The sequence below is a fragment of the Nerophis lumbriciformis genome, linkage group LG19 (genome assembly GCF_033978685.3).
Source record: "Nerophis lumbriciformis linkage group LG19, RoL_Nlum_v2.1, whole genome shotgun sequence".
Lineage (NCBI taxonomy): Eukaryota > Metazoa > Chordata > Actinopteri > Syngnathiformes > Syngnathidae > Nerophis > Nerophis lumbriciformis.
The window spans coordinates 21,710,813-21,728,670 of NC_084566.2; the positions used below are offsets into that span (position 1 = coordinate 21,710,813).

At 39.7% G+C, this 17,858-nt stretch overlaps 1 protein-coding gene across 7 annotated transcripts in view; it reads left to right on the forward strand.

Moving 5' to 3' along the window:
• Positions 1 to 17,858, forward strand: part of LOC133618712 (adhesion G protein-coupled receptor L2-like) — a 230,169-nt gene that overhangs the window by 197,715 nt on the left and 14,596 nt on the right. For 4 of the 7 annotated variants that reach the window (XM_061979315.2, XM_061979317.2, XM_061979316.2 and 1 more), the window contains 6 exons: positions 1,736 to 1,802; positions 5,034 to 5,125; positions 10,213 to 10,381; positions 10,526 to 10,654; positions 13,358 to 13,454; positions 14,287 to 14,412. In XM_061979315.2, the coding sequence (XP_061835299.1) occupies positions 1,736 to 1,802; positions 5,034 to 5,125; positions 10,213 to 10,381; positions 10,526 to 10,654; positions 13,358 to 13,454; positions 14,287 to 14,412 (680 nt within the window). The remainder of the gene's footprint in view (positions 1 to 1,735; positions 1,803 to 5,033; positions 5,126 to 10,212; positions 10,382 to 10,525; positions 10,655 to 13,357; positions 13,455 to 14,286; positions 14,413 to 17,858) is intronic. The other 3 variants (XM_061979318.2, XM_061979319.2, XM_061979321.2) reach the window with 1 other exon arrangement.

Sequence of the window (17,858 nt, forward strand, 5' to 3'; positions counted from 1 at the left end):
ATATACGAGCCAGTCTTCCCCAAAACAAGAGGATAGAGGAAAAATAAGTAGTTTATTGACTAAAACGTCAGGTTACAATGGCGGACTCGCGTAAAACCCTTTGGGTAAATCTTTACCATATATGGAGAAATCCGCTGTAGTCACCAGTGGGAAACACGTCACAAATTGGGCAAATTCCAAACAGCTCGTTTGGACGAAGTATGAAAGAAGGCAAGATTGTTTTATAAATATCTCTGCCATGCCTCCATGGATTGATTTTAAATGTTCGATACCTTTGCAGATCCCAAATACATAAAACAGATACTAATAGTTAAGGAAAGTTGGTTTTGCATAATAGTTCCCCTATAAGGAACATTTGTACAAATAAAAGCTCCCTCATATAGATGCCTTACTTAGAGTAAACTGACTATATGAGTTAATGTAGTATTTAAACGTTTGTCATTCTGTTTTGTAGTTTGTTTGTTTTTAACACTGGCCTCTGCTGTAATCGAAGCTGTGTAGCAATTAATCGTCACAAAAAACGCCGCGCCTTAAATAAACACTTTTCCCTACCATTTTATAATGAACACCCCCATGACAAATTCCTCCAATAATTTAGGAAATACGGTCTTTGACACATATCTCACTCATTAACAAATATTACTCTCTCAATTATTTACTGTGTCCACAAATAAATGCCCCACTCAAATAACCATTTTCTTTTTTTCACCAATTTTCGGTACACCAAAAAACTAGTTGTTTCAAGGTTGGACATTGTACTAGTTGACATGTTCTATTTTAGCCTTAAGCAAACATTAATAAAGCCCTCTTCACAAATAGATGCCTTATTTTAAGTAGACTGATCAAATGAGGTAATGCAGTATTTACTTTTTTGGCAATATATTTTGTAGTTTTTCTTAATCCATGGCCTCTGCTTTAATAGATGCTGTCTTAATTATTCGCCAAAAATAGACACCTCTCCTCAAATGGACACTCCCACTCTGTTCATTTTGAAGGTTTTTTTAACCCTCTTTCCCTCATAATACTAACATGAGTGGGGGGAAATGGCGTTGCCTTGTGCTCTCGTGGATGCCGTGCCTCAATTAACCACTAGGTGAATAAATTAATGCCTCCACTTAAATAAACACCTCCTTTTTACCCGACCAATCAACTGACATGTCTTGTTCATCCAAGTACTTGCACAAGTAAATGCCTCATCAAACTAATGCCCTACTTTTTAAGTAGTTGCCTGGCAACTCCATGTGGTTGAGTTGAATAAAAGACTATGGGCCTGATTTACTAAGATCCAAATACCAGGCGCTAAACAGCATGTACAATAAATAAAATGAGTGGGCATGTTGCGTGTGATCTACCAACACTGCGTGTGCTATTGAGAGTGATGCAGACCGCCTTATTTAAATGAGGATTGTGTATGCATACGAGATTAGTAATATATTTCCTAAATAAAAAAAACTAACCACATTTGAAAAACAAAAACGCCAGCATACACCAAAACGTGCAAAACGGCAATTAGTGTTGATAAATCACATAGCACGTGCTAAATAATTATAGTTGTATCTTCTCCTATCATTATTGTGGGCGTTTTGATGATCAGCATATATTTTGCATGTTAATGAAGACAAACACGCAAAAGTTTAGTAGATCAGCTTTGCGTGTGCTATCAAGTTTGCACATGTTTTAGTACACGCAAACCTTTAAAAATCAGGCCCTAAACTTTTTTTTTTTCCCTGGTTAGATGCTGGCTGCGAGTAGACAACCATTTCATCTGGAGCTTCATTGGCCCTGTAACTTTCATAATTGTGGTAAGTTGTCTCCATGTTGATCAATATTGTGTGTGACCCCCCCGTCACGCTGCTGTTGCAAGATGAATTTGCATGAAACGAGAAAAATTGCTCAGCATCCATCATTGTAATCGTCCAAATCACAAGCTCTGGAGGAGTGTCTCATCACGCCATGAGGAGGAGAAAGTCGACATCTCAGGCATGAAGGTCATTTGCTCGATAGAAAAACAAGAGCGGCGAGGGAAGTAATGAGTGGGCGGGCCGGACGACCTTTAGCTAGAAGCTGCCGCTGAGGATCATGTCACATCCCCAGCCAATCTCGGACATGTCTCCGACCTGACTTTTTAATACTGCATGTGGTGCATTGGGCGTTGACAGCAACACACAGAAGCATAACATGCAAGGAAACACGGACATACTCTTGCATATCCATACACAAAACTGTCATGTCCGTCTGTCCATGGGCTATAAATTAATGCAAAACCTCAAAGCTCGGCATTGGCAGCAATGCTTATTGTGAGATGACTTTGGCAGGCAAGGAAGAAAGCTAAATATTGCAGCGAAAAACCCCTCGGAGACCAGTTTTCTGCAGAGCGCCTCCCAGCTTCTACGCCTCGTTCTCTCATCGAATGTGTGTCGTCACTAAACGCATCTCCTCATGCTGATGGAACTCGGCCCCAGCGGCTTAGAGAGCAAACCATCCAGAATACGACGTCCTTGCCTCTCGTTTCTCCACATCCTTGCCTTCACCTGGAGTCTTTGGCTTTCCACGCACGCTCGTCTTTGTTTCCACATCCGGATGCATTCAAATGGGAATACGGGATTTAGGGGACTCACCTGAATAAGACATTCCAGATTGGTCAAGCAGAGAAAGCTTTTTTCTCTTAATCAATTACCATAAATAAAAAATATAAAAATATTTTTTTTTACAATTTTAACTACATTTTAGAGATCCCAAAAGAGGTCAAATGCTGCAATTTAGACCGTTTAAATGCTTTGAATAAACATGCTGTTTTTGTGTGTCTGTAGCTTTTAAGCTAATGGGCTGTTGCTGTCTGCACCGGTCCTCGACAGTGTGTGTGGCCCAAGAAGTGCTATGTTCACTTAATGTCCTTTGTTTATTTTTTTTATACAAACAAAATGATCAAATGTAAAACTTTCCCCTTCTGTAACTAATAGTTGGCAGAACTGCAGGCTTCATTTGAAGATGTTTAAGCCTGTTTTTTATGTTTCAAAGTCAATAGGGAAAGGTTTTGCCCAACTGACATCCATTAAAAAACGTAACATTTTCCAAAACTGACCTTTGTTTTTTTTTTTAGATACACATATTGCTGTTAGAACAACACCAAAAAGTCACTTTTGCATAATATGATACATTTAAACAATTTAGGGGATAGACTTGCTAATTCATTACATTACATCTTATGGGGTTTGAAAGTGTGACGTGAAAACGCATTGCATTGTGGGCCTTGCTGGACTCTGAATCCCCTATTTACATGGCTGAATGCAAGACTCTGTGCTGAGGTTTTGTTTTTTTCTTAAACAAGTTTAAAACATGGCGCGAAAGTTCGGCATCATTAACTGCATCAATCGTGGTCATGATTGCTTCAGATTTTTCTAATTTCCTGCATGAAAGCAAAGCCGAGGTTATGAAGTCGGGTTATGAAGCTAATAAAGAGACGGCCAATAGCCTGCATAGTAGCTGTGAGACGATCAAACATGACTTTTAAAGCCATCACCTTGTACATGTTGGTGTGTTCATAGCATTTTCAGACTGGTAAATTTAAATCAAAGAATGCTAGCTAACCGCAGGCAGCAAACGATTTACAGTATTTTGAAAAAATACATGTCTGTTTACTTTTAGTCTTGGGTAAGCACAAAAATGAATGAGTATTATTTTCGGAGCGGTAGCACAGTAATCAAAGTATTTAAAAGTAATAATGGGCTTGTTTTTTCGGGGAAACCTGCTTATGAAACAAGGCTGGGCACCCTCACTCAATCTCAAACACATAAGAGATAAAAGCCACGCAATTTGAACGGAGGACAATGAGCCTTAACAGACTTTGCATTCTGAAAAAAACCTGACTCCGTTGACGAAATATAAGTAAGTTTGGCTTCGAAATGACGTCAACTTACTCAAATCTCCTGTGTCAATTGGACATGCTTATATAGATCAATTCCACTAATTTTAACATATTTTTTCGAGGCAGTGTGCCTTTGGAACAGGGTACAATTTGTCTCGGTGCGATCTCTCGATTTTTTTTTATTTTGAACGATCCATTTCAATCCAGTTTGTTGCTCTTTCTCACATTACCGCAAAAACTTGCGTCCAGCAAATATGGCTACCCGACACCCACAATGCATTGCGAAATCACGTGCCCTTTGGAGCCCTATTGTTACGTGTTTTGAGAATTTGTTTAATAACTAAGGAATGTTCTTATTTAATTAATTGTTTTATTTATTTATTTTAATTAACATGTTAAAACATCATATGAACAGTTTGAGGAACAGCCCATTTGAATGTCCACCAAGGCATGACTTTGGTTTGGAAAACAAAACATCAAACAGAACAGAGACGCAGAGCCAGGATCTCTCAGTGTCCTCACAAATGGAAGAACGCTAGACCGACACTCAAATTTCTTGTTGAAAATCCTGCCAGAAGACTATATGATCTTTTTGTTTCACTTCCTGTAAATTCAATATAACATATTGCATCAGGCAATTTATCAAGGAAATCACATTTCACATATCAAAGGTGTTATGCAAACAGCTCAAATTGAAGTTAATGTTTTCGTTACCCTGTGGTAGCAATAAGCCCTGTCGTGCATCCCTCGTTCTACTAGCCGCTAAAATATGGCAGCTAACCAAATGTCTAAAGTCTTTGTTTGCGCTTCTTGCGGCTTGCTATAATAGATATGCTTCTTTACAGGTCCAATGTTCACCCTAGGTGTGCGGATTAAAGCGTAATGTGGTCTATTCAGCTTATGACCAAGATGAGCGCCGGGTGAGGTAGATCGCTCGCATTAACCTCCGTTAACCCTCACTGTTGCCTTTTCTCCCCCGCGAGTCTTAACGATCTGCTGAGGTATTTAAATTTCTGCACAGGTAAAGATAGGCTGCCATAGTAGTTTAAGCGATCGAGCCAAAGTCAATAGCGATAGAGCTGTGTGCATGTGAAACATAACGAGCGGGAGGGAATCGGACGCCGCTCTAAGTGCATCGAGTTAAAAGCTGATGCGTCTGTTTTGACAGGTCAATGTCATCTTCCTGGTGGTGACCATGTACAAGATGGTGAAGCACTCCACCTCCATGAAACCCGATTCCTCCAGGCTGGGGGGTATCAGGTAAGGAGGGCTGGGGAGTGGGTGGGTTACGCCGGGGGGAGATCAGGTGTTGTTTTGGTGTAAAAAGAAAATAATGCCTCAACCGTATTTCTTGGTCTTTTAGTATTTATCTCCAGCCGCAGGTTTTACTTTATGGTCTTAGTAGTATTTTTATGGCAGTTTACACACTGTCAGTTATTTTAATGTCTTCATGGCAAACTGCTGTCGTCTTGTTTTTCTTTGAAAATTGGTTCAACTGCACACGAGTGTTATAATATTAGTGTCTGTGAATTGTACTGACTTATAGCAGAGGTTTTGGAAATATGGCACAGCAAGCCTCCCCTGTTCCTCCAACAAAGTATTTTATGCAGCTAATTTTGGTAACACTTTAGTATGGGGAACATATTCTAAGTAACAAAGACTTAATTAAGATTTATTTGGGCACTAGGGGAACATATTGTAAGTAACAAAGACTTAATTTAGAGTTATTTGGTTAGGGTTAGGGTTGGGGTTAGGGTTAGAGGGTTACGGTTAGGGTTAGGGCCATGCAAAATAAGGCACTAATAAGTACTTAATAATGACTAATTAAGAGCCAATATGTTACTAATTTGCATGTTAATAAGCAACTCATTAATGGTGAATATGTTCCCCATACTAAAGTGTTACCCTAATTTTGTGGCCTTTGTTACACTGCAAACTAAGAATAATTTCAAAACTCCTGCAAAAAAAATAAAGGCATCCTATTAAATTGGCATTTTATTTTAAGTTAACAGACTATTTTGTAAGATTAAATCTTTGGTTAATGCCCCGCTTTTTAACAACATTTTGTGGTCATTTATACTTTTTTTCCTCATGTTAACAAAAGTGGAAAAATGGCGGGAAACAGAGTGGCCTCAGGCGGTACTGCATCAAAAAGCGGCATCAGTGTGTAAAGGATATCACCACATGGGCTCAGGAACACTTAAAAAAACACTGTCAGTGACTACAGTGTGTCGCTACATCTGTAAGTGCAAGTTAAAACTCTACTATGCAAAGCCAAAGCCAATTATCAACAACACCCAGAAACGCCCCGCCGGCTTCGCTGGGCCCGAGCTCATTTAAGATGGACTGATGCAAAGTGGAAAAGTGTTCTGTGGTCTGACGAGTCCACATTTCAAATGTTTTTTGGAAGCTGTGGGCGTCGTGTCCTCCGGAACAAAGAGGAAAGGAACCATCCAGATTGTTGTAGGCGCAAAGTTCAAAAGCCATAATCTGTGATGGTATGGGGGTGTATTCGTGCCCAAGGCATCGGTAACTTACACATCTGTGAAGGCACCATTAATGCTGAAAGGTACATACAGGTTTTGGAGCAACATATGTTGCCATCCAACCAACGTTATCATGGACGCCCCTGCTTATTTCAGCAAGACAATGCCAAGCCACATCTTACAACAGCGTGTCTTGATAGTAAAAGAGTGCGGGTACTAGACTAGCCTGCCTGTAGTCCAGACCTGTGTCCCATTGAAAATGTGTGGCGCAACATGAAGCCTAAAATACCACAACAGAGACCCCGGACTGTTGAACAACTTAGGTTATACATCAAGCAAGAATGGGAAAAAATTCCACCTGAGAAGCTTCAAAAAATGGTCTCCACAGTTCTCAAACGTTTACTGAGTGTTGTTAAAAGGAAAGGCCATGTGACATCCAGTTTCTCAATTCGAACATTAAATATCTTGTCTTTGCAGTCTATTCAATTGAATATAAGTTGAAAAGGACTTGCAAATAATTGTATTCTGTTTTTATATACGAATTACACAATGTGCCGACTTCACTGGTTTTGGGTTTTGTAGATCTTTTATTCCCCAAATGTAAGTCAACCGATTAACTGACATGTATCCTAACCAAGCATTTGCACAAATAAAGGCCTCCTCTCAAATTGACACCTTATTTTTAGTAAAAACTCTGTTTATTCTCCCAACACAGGGAACACAAATATTTTAGATTTGCCTTTAAACATAACTGAAGTAAATTTAGCAGGCCTAAAAAAATATATATTTAATTTCTCAAGCTGCTGCACCTACCCTGAAGTCTTTTGGCACCTCTCACTTTTGAACCGCTACCTTACACCACTTAAATTTTCTTTAAAAACTATTTGTTGTGAGCCTTGATTGTGCAAACATGTATACATGCAATAATACATACAAGAGAAGGGAAGTCGTTCTACCAAAACAATGCTAATATATTTCTATTTAGGACAATGTAAACATCCCCCTCGACTCCACAAACTACAGAGGGCACCATACTACTACAACTTTTGACAAAAAGGGTCCAAAATCATTGTTTTGTGGTCACCACAATGTTAAATGCATTGTAATGTGTGTCACACAGATATTGTAACTAATATAATACTACAAATATTAATACCAATATTTATAGTATTATTACCAATATTACTACCATTGCTATGATTATGTTAGTTTTGTTACTCCCAACACTGGTGCACGCATATTGTAGACGGACAAGTGCCCACCATCTTTCTCCTTGCTTGACAAAAGTGATGATCATTATCTGCGCGTTTCATTTTTCACCATTTTTATAATCAAAGCACCTCACATTTGACTCCTAATCTCGTGCTGTCAGATCTCATTAACTTCCATTAATTCCTCTCTAACTCAAAGCAGCCAAGCGTGTACGAAAGTTAAATCGAAGGTTACATCCGCTGTGGTTATTTGGATGTAAACCCATTCTGAAAAAGTCCAATTAATAATGAACGGCGAGTTCAACCCGCCGTCTCTCTCGATACCAAGTCTCATTTTTCCTGGTAACGTTCCTCAATTCTCTCGAGGGTCTTCTCGCTTCCCTTGAGTGTATCCATAACGACCGACCGGCCGTCGTCATTGAAATTGACTGTGAAGTGATCGTCTTTCCTTGAGGCCTTTCCTGGAAGCCACCAAGGAAAAACACAATCTCTGGGCTCCAAATAAAAACCGAAAGAGCAATACTTTGTATCATCTTTTATGCTTCATTCTTCTTTTTTCCTTAAACACACTGTTGTCAAGTCATACAATATCTTATGTAAGGATGGGTTTACAGTAGCCAACAAAAGTGAGTACATACTCATATTCCAGCAAGAGTTTTTATTACAATATATCTTCTCAAGTGACAATACTAAATATCGTAAATAGGATATACTTCAGAATAGACAGTGTATGGCTTGTTTACTATCTACTGCACATTAAAAAGTGGACAAGTATGTCTCCTACACAACTGAAACCAGTTGAGCATCAAGTTCTCAAATGGACGAAACCTGGGACCCGCATTTTCTAACGATCATTAAAGGGAGCCAATGATGATTTTAATTTACATTTAAAACATGTCCTTGTGGTCGAGATAATGTATTCGATATAGTTTGCTGTAAATTCTGCATGAATGTTGATCTACAGTCACTTTTATAATCTACTTTCTGCATATGTCTGAAATATGTTCGATTCTGGAAGGGTTCCCAGATTGCAAATGAAACCACCCTCGCCAAAAGTGTCATAATTTATCTTTTGAAAATGTACCTTGTTAAAGTATATGTTGAAGACAAACCTCACCACTTTTTCTCCCGACACGGTCAAAAATAAACTTCATAAACATTATATAGGTTAACCCGGTCACAACATTAGGTACACGTGCACACTCGCTTGCATAAAAAACAGCTGATTTTACCATAATTTATGTCACTGCATATCGGTGTTATTGTACGCATGCCAAGATTAGATGGAAATAATACTTTTATCCTACCTTTTCTTGTGATTCTTCAAACTCAGCTGGCCTCATACAGAGCTCCTCCCCCTCTGGCTGACAGCTTTACTTAGTCCAAATAAGTATGTCTACCTCACTGTCATGTCACAATGTAGCCAGACTGCAAAACACAACTCGATTAACCCCGATTGTCCAACATTGTAATAACATTTATATGTCCAAAAGGATGCAATCTCATTATATGTCCTCCTTAGGCTGTAACCCACTTTTATTTTAGTCAAACCAAGTAAATGTTTATATATTTTTTTAATTGACGATGTTATTTATTAAAACAATATTAGACATTAATACATGTCCAAAGTACATGTTATTGTTTCTGCATGATAAATATGTTTATGTATAATTGCATGTACCAGTATACGTTTTCCCAATAAATGGTCTTTTTATTTTACTTCTAAATACATTTGAAAAAATAATCTTAACAAGTCACACATCAAATCAAATCAAACATAAATATGTAAACATTAGATAGAAATTCATACAAAGGACGACATACTACAGAAACGATGCTCATATTTGCATTTACAACAAAAGGCCTCCAATACAAGAAGTCCTGCAGCGCGTTTACAGTAACATCAAAATGTCCCCCGATAAGCACACAAGGTTATTTTTTCTTATATTTTAGTGAAGTCATTTTCAAAAGGTAAACATGGTAGGCTGTAGGCTACTAGGAGCTAGCAGTTACACAACAGCTAAGCACACAAGCTAGACATACTTAAACAATATTGCAATCTAAAACACGACATTTGTCAACATAAAAAATAAACAAATAATTATAGTTGCAAATTAATTTTTAGAAAGTATCCAGTAACAAACGTGTCCGCATCATTCAACTTACTAATATCATGAGCTGAACTTCATAAATTATTGTGGTCACCAGTTGTCACCAAAAAAACATTACCACTCCACTTCAACTTAAAGACAACATAAGTCCATTCCAATTGATAAATAGGTTAGTGTTTTTCATGCATACCATTTCACTTGATCATGCCTTTTATAACATTTCACACTACAAAATAATACAACTATGTACTATGTTTTGCGATTATATTGTTTCGGATAATATCGGTATCAACCAATACTCAAGGCTCCAATATCGGTATTGTATTGGAAGTAGAGCAGTTGTATCAAGACACCCCTATTCTAAAGTATATCCAAGTTTACTTCCGATAGTATTGTCCCTTGAGAAGATATTCTGTAATAAAACTGCTTGCTGAAAGGTGAGGCACTTTTGATACGGTACGCCAATGTCCCAAGCTCGTTCTGTTTCTGTATTTGTGCCGCCATGACCCATATGGTAATTATTCTCTCTTCTTCTTCAGGTCGTGGGTGTTGGGAGCGTTTGCCCTCCTTTGTCTTTTGGGCCTGACGTGGTCCTTCGGCCTGTTCTTCCTCAACGAGTCGTCCATTGTGATGGCGTACCTCTTCACCATCTTCAACACCCTTCAAGGAATGTTCATCTTCATCTTCCACTGCCTCCTGCAGAAGAAGGTAAGACGATATTGTTGTAAATCCCCTTGGCATTTCGAGATCTGTCAGCCGCGTGGCATTTGATGAAAGATTGGGGACATTCACCTCTTCTGGTTCGTCTCGCTCTGCCCTGACCTCGTTGCTCCTGGTCTTGTTCCTTCGCAGGTGCGCAAAGAGTACAGCAAATGTTTCCGTCAGTCTCACTGCTGCGGTGCACTGCCACCCGAGGCCCCCCACAGCTCGGTGAAGACGGCCACGTCTCGAACCACGGCGCGCTACTCGTCGGCCACCCAAGTGAGTGACAGTTGGCGACAAGCAACTCTGACGCGTAACCATGCCAACATGCTGGCTTCCAAAGCTTAGGGTCTCACGAGTAGAGCTCTGCGAGGTAAAAACAATATCTGGTAGTATTAAGACACCACAGCTTGACAAGTCTTTATAGACGGCCCCCCCCTGCGGTGCTCATTGGATTGATGGTTTCTCCAGCGAGGAGGCGCCGTGTCGCCGAGGCTCGTCGCCACATGAATCACTCATCTCGGCACTTGGCAGACTCAAAGTTCTGGACTCAGGCAGAGACCTTAAAGCACAAAGCACTGAAACTGTTCAATAAGACAAAGCAGTAAGGAGATTAAAGATGCGCACACACAGTATGTGTCAGTCGGGTGTGAAGAGTGAGAGAGCTGATTGTTTGGACACCTCAAAAGATGTTCCACTATCCTACTGCGTGCTCCACTCCAGTGCACAGCATAAGCCATGTTAATAGTGTAAAATCATACCACACCAGTTTGTTTTCCTCATATTTCTCTGTCAACCAATCAGTGGACAGCAGTGTGTCTAGCTCCACCCACCCCAACAAAGGGGCTCACTGAAAAGGAGTGAACCATCCTGCAGAAATGAGGCCCTATCAAACCCCAAAATGAGCATTGTGTTAAAATAGAGGCACAAAGAAGAGGGATAAAATGTAAAGCTGTATAGTTAAGTCACAGAATTTCAGCTTAGACTTAGACAAACTTTATTGATCCACAAGGGAAATTGTTCCACACAGTAGCTCAATTTCAAAGGATGGAAAGGATAATGCAGGTATTAAGTAGACTAAAAATGTACCATAGTAGCAATATAAAATATAACATATATGTAATATTTACATACATACATATATACAGTATATAGTATATACTGATGTATTATGTTATTATATTATATTATATTTTTATATAATATATACAATATATAACAAATCCCATTTACCATGTACAATATCACAGTATATGTAACAGCTGCAGCAAAAAAAAAAAAAAAAGGGCAGCATAAAATAGGATGTGTAAATAGGCTACAATTTTTGTCATTTTTATGTATTTAAATCGGCTTTTTTCAAGCGTTCACAAGTGGTCAGGTTTTTTGTATGTGCTTTAAAAAAAAAATTCCGGCGCGAAACTTATGTGTGTTACACTTGCTGTACTGTTGTTTATAATAAACTGATCAGCGGTATTAATGCTGTCTCCGCAATTTGGCAAGGCAAGTTTATTTATAGAGCACTATTTGTACGCTAATTCGAAGTAATCTACAGATGCATAAAATTTACAGGAAGGAAAAATAAAGTGAATTAAAAACAACATAATAAAAATAAACATGAATAAATTAATTAAAATCAAAGAGTAATACAAAATTAAATTTTTACCTCAATTACAACATTTGTTGTAATTTCATTTGATTGTAACTTTTCTCCATCACCAAAATTGATATGTATGTTGCTGTATGTATACTTTTGACCCGGCAGTTTTGGTCACATTTTCAGTAGACCCATAATAAATTCATAAAAGAACCAAACTTCATGAATGTTTTTTGTGACCAACAAGTATGGGCTCCAATCACTCTATCACACAAAATAAGAGTTGTTGAAATTATTGGAAACTCAAGACAGCCATGACATTATGTCCTTCACAAGTGTATGTAAACTTTTGACCATGACTGTAAATCCTGTTTATCTGTTCCAGACATTAAAAAATATGAACACAAAACACATTTATAGCCAATAATTATAGTTTTACTGCAAAAAACAATGTGAATACAAATAAATGATGCATTAAAATGTGTAAATGAACATTTAACATCACTGTTACATTTATTGTTGCTGATGAGAATGGACGACACAAACATCACCTTTGATGTCATTCACTTGTGTTTCTCATCTTCTTTATCAAAGTACTGACATTTGCAACTTTCTTTAGCACCATAGTGGAATGTTTTGCTAACGTACTCAACATAAATAATCTCACAGAGGCTGAGTCACCTACGCGTGGGATTCTTTCTTTGGGCACTTGGTTCTGCAGAATGATATGCAGACAAACAGACGGTGTATGAAAACAGAGGCACGATTTTGGCAAAAATATATAAAAGCGGGGCGTAGAAAAACCAAGGTGCCACTGTACTTACAATAAATTGCCGTGTGGTCAAAGAGAACTGTGTATTATTTAGTTTTATGTGTATTGGATTTGAAAGAAACAGCCTATTAATGCCTCAGTTTAGCTCAATAAATAACTGATAAGGAACACTACAGGCATGCGCGAGGACAACAAACTAAAATCAACAACAATGACCGATTAAATATTATTGTTATTATTGTTTAGAAAATGATAATATAGATTCACAAGATCCCCTTATCCAAAATGTTTTTCCTCCTACTTCTGCTTGTTTTTGCATAACCCTGCCATCCAATTCATAACTGAACAGTGTTTTAACACACCAGTCCTCAAAAGACAAATGGTATTTACATGGCCCTTAAGACTTCATAATTCTTCATCCATTTAAAGAGTTCTTCTGGGAATTTTCCTGTGGGAGAACGCTCTCATTGTATCGACTGTAAAAAGAGAACCTTCGATCCTCCTTGGTTACGAGTGCAAATATTATCTTCTTATGTGTTTTGCTAGTGTTTGGATCAATAGCCTCGGCTGTAATAGCTAACAGTCACGCTGTTAATCTCCTTCTCTTTGCATCCAGAGTCGCATCAGGCGGATGTGGAACGACACGGTGAGGAAGCAGTCGGAATCGTCCTTCATCTCAGGAGACATAAACAGCACCTCCACGCTCAACCAGGGTAAGCAAGCCTCGCCAGACGAGACCCATATACCATTCTTTTTGTGACGGAGCTCGATATTCATCACCCAGCACTTGAATGGAGGCGGCTTGCTGCGGTGGCTCCAAGGTTGGAGGAAAGGCTTCAGACTTTGTAATGTCGCTTATTACCGGTAGCCATCAGAAATAGCAGTAAATGCCACCTTGCGTGTCAAAGTCCAGTCTCTCCAACAGCATCATCAGACTGAAATGAGGACTGATATTTTTTTATCAAACGCCAGTTGAAATGGCCGCCACCTCAGCGTGCAAAGCTTGTCAGGATAAAGCAGGGAGGGGATGAGGGAGTCAGGCGGAGGTCACAGCATGTTTTGGGATGGATTCCGGCGCAGTGAAGCTCTGACTCCCTGCTGTGCCTGTGCAGACTTGGACCTAATTAGAAATCTAAAGCTTTTTCTTTTTTTCATTTTTTTGCTTTTTGCAATGCCAACCAGCACAGCAGAACTCAAATCCAAGCGGGCGAGATGAGTGGTTTCATTCTTGAAGATTTAGACAAGCAGCCGGAGGATGATAAGGATGCCGTGTTATTCATGGCGGTCTACGTGTTTTGTCTAGCGTCTGCAGAGGATGATTTTGTTTGGATGAATTTGTCTGACATAAACACTGCGGCTGATGACGTTGCCGGATCAACTCTTGCCGTGCTAATATTGTTTGACTGTTTATTTTGGATAATATCTCGTACAGGCCAATGTCTTTATGGTGGCTTTGACAGGCCGTATAGTAGGTCCGCCTCCATTTCCTCCATTGTCCTTACTGATATGTTTCCTTCTCTTTTCTTCTTGCTGTTATTTCTTTAGGCATGACTGGCAACTACCTCCTAACTAATCCTCTCCTTCGTACCCACGACACTAACCCTTATAACAACCTGCTGGCAGAAACTGTGGTCTGCAACACGCCTTCTCCACCGGCCTTTCACTCTCCAGGTGCGCATCCTCTCTCCCGCCGCTATCTGCCTGCACTCATTTGCATTTGTGTTTAGGGAAAATTACAATTAATTACTTCTATCACTCATTTAAAGTCTTTATGCATGTAAATATCGTCTATGAGTTATACAATCAACTATGGTTGTTTTTTTGTTGTTCTTGTTTTTTTTACAGAGTAGTAAAAAAAAAAGTCAAAATTCCCAGAAAAAAGTGGAGGAATTACTGGATTCAAGTCTGTATTCTGCAACTAGAAAATAATATAAACACAATGGCCAAAAAATAAGCACCCTAAAAATTTCTTAAATATAATCTTAGTTTCTTATAAATTAAATTAGAATTCAATCAATCAATCAATCAATCTTTATTTATATAGCCCTAAATCACAAGTGTCTCAAAGGGCTGCACAAGCCACAACGACATCCTCGGTACAAAGCCCACATACGGGCAAGGAAAAACTCACCCCAGTGGGACGTCGATGTGAATGACTATGAGAAACCTTGGAGAGGACCGCATATGTGGGTAACCCCCCCCCTCTAGGGGAGACCGAAAGCAATGGATGTCGAGTGGGTCTGACATAATATTGTGAGAGTCCAGTCCATAGTGGATCCAACATAATAGTAAGAGTCCAGTCCATAGTGGGGCCAGCAGGACACCATCCCGAGCGGAGACGGGTCAGCAGCGCAGAGATGTTCCCTGCCGATGCACAGGCGAGCGGTCCACCCCGGGTCCCGACTCTGGACAGCCAGCACTTCATCCATGGCCACCGGACCTGTGCACCCCAGCCCCTCAAGGAAAAGGGGAGCAGAGGAGAAAAGAAAAGAAACGGCAGATCAACTGGTCTAACAGGGGGGCTATTTAAAGGCTACAGTATACAAATGAGTTTTAAGATGGGACTTAAATGCTTCTACTGAGGTAGCATCTCTAATTGTTACCGGGAGGGCATTCCATAGTACTGGAGCCCGAATAGAAAACGCTCTATAGCCCGCAGACTTTTTTTGGGCTCTGGGAATCACTAATAAGCCGGAGTTCTTTGAACGCAGATTTCTTGCCGGGACATATGGTACAATGCAATCGACAAGATAGGACGGAGCTAGACCGTGCAGTATTTTATACGTAAGTAGTAAAACCTTAAAGTCACATCTTAAGTGCACAGGAAGCCAGTGCAGGTGAGCCAGTATAGGCGTAATATGATCAAACTTTCTTGTTCTTGTCAAAAGTCTAGCAGCCGCATTTTGTACCAACTGTAATTTTTTAATGCTAGACATAGGGAGCCCCGAAAATAATACGTTACAATAGTCGAGACGAGACGTAACGAACGCATGAATAATGATCTCAGCGTCGCTAGTGGATAAAATAGAACGAATTTTAGCGATATTACGGAGATGAAAGAAGGCCGTTTTAGTAACACTCTTAATGTGTGACTCAAACGAGAGAGTTGGGTCGAAGATAATACCCAGATTCTTTACTGATTCGCCTTGTGTAATTGTTTGGTTGTCAAATGTTAAGGTGGTATTATTAAATAAATGTCGGTGTTTAGCAGGACCGATAATCAGCATTTCTGTTTTCTTGGTGTTGAGTTGCAAGAAGTTAGCGGACATCCATTGTTTAATTTCATTAAGACACGCCTCCAGCTGACTACAATCCGGCGTGTTGGTCAGCTTTAGGGGCATGTAGAGTTGGGTGTCATCAGCATAACAATGAAAGCTAACACCGTATTTGCGTATGATGTCGCCTAGCGGCAGCATGTAAATACTAAAGAGTGCAGGGCCAAGAACCGAACCCTGAGGAACTCCGCACGTTACCTTAACATAGTCCGAGGTCACATTATTATGGGTGACGCATTGCATCCTGTCAGTAAGATAAGAGTTAAACCACGACAAAGCTAAGTCTGACATACCAATACGTGTTTTGATACGCTCTAATAAAATATTATGATCGACGGTATCGAAAGCAGCGCTAAGATCAAGAAGCAGCAACATAGATGACGCATCAGAATCCATCGTTAGCAGTAGATCATTAGTCATTTTTGCGAGGGCTGTCTCCGTAGAGTGATTTGCCCTGAAACCGGATTGAAAAGGTTCACAGAGATTGTTAGACACTAAGTGTTCATTTAGCTGCTGTGCGACAATTTTTTCGAGGATTTTCGAAATAAAGGGAAGGTGGGACACCGGTCGGTAGTTTACCATGAGGTCAGGATCAAGGTTAGGTCTTTTGAGCAGAGGATGAATAACCGCTTTCTTGAATGCTAGGGGAACAGTGCCAGAGGAAAGTGATAAGTTTATAATATTTAGCACTGATGGACCTAATAATACAAAAAGCTCCTTGATAAGTTTCCCAGGAAGTGGGTCAAGTAAACATGTTGTTTGTTTTATCCCACTTACACGCTGTAATAGTTCCTCTAATGTTATTTCATCAAAAAGAGAGAGACTATTTTGTATTGCAGTATCCGTCGTAGATACAGTTGTATCTGTGTTCATAGAACCCAGTTGTAGCTGGGATGCGTTGTCTTTAATCTCCTTTCTAATGAGTTCAATTTTCTTATTAAAGAAATTCATAAAGTCATCTGCCGAGTGGGTGGAGCTATTGGGAGGAGTCCCTTGTTGGGTTAGCGATGCTACTGTACTAAACAAAAATTTAGGGTCGTTTTTGTTGAGGCGGATGAGATTTGAGTAATATTTAGCTTTAGCTAAGGTAAGCATGCGTTTATACGATATTAAACTATCACTCCATGCTTGATGGAAAACCTCAAGCTTGGTCGCGCGCCATTTGCGTTCCAACTTTCTACATGATAATTTATGAGCTCTGGTTTCCTCTGTAAACCATGGGGTGCGCCTTTTAGGGGCCCTTTTTTGTTTTAGCGGTGCTATACTATCAATGGTTTTGCGCAGGGCATTGTCAAAGTTGTTAGTGAGGTTATCAATAGAGCCGACATAATTTGGGAATGGTGCCATTACCGAAGGCAGTAGGTCAGCAAGAGTCATCGTTGTGGCGGCATTAATGTTGCGGCTGCTATAGCAGTTATTATTATTATTAGTTTGTTGACAATGAGTCAGAACTTCGAATTTTATAAGGTAATGATCGGACATTACTTTAGTATACGGGAGTACCATAACTTTGGAGGTGGTGACACCCCTGACCAGCACTAGATCTATCGTATTGCCGTTGCGATGCGTAGGTTCATTTATTATTTGTGTAAGACCACAGCTATCAATTATAGTCTGGAGCGCCACGCACTGAGGGTCCGATGGGGTATTCATATGGATATTAAAGTCCCCCATTATGATTATATTTTCTGCGTACGTCACTAGATCAGCAACGAACTCTGAGAATTCATTAATAAAGTCCGAGTAGGGCCCTGGGGGGCGGTAGATAACAGCCATATCGAGAGGCAGCGGTGCGACAGACCTCATAGTAAGCACCTCAAACGATTTGTATTTATTATTTAG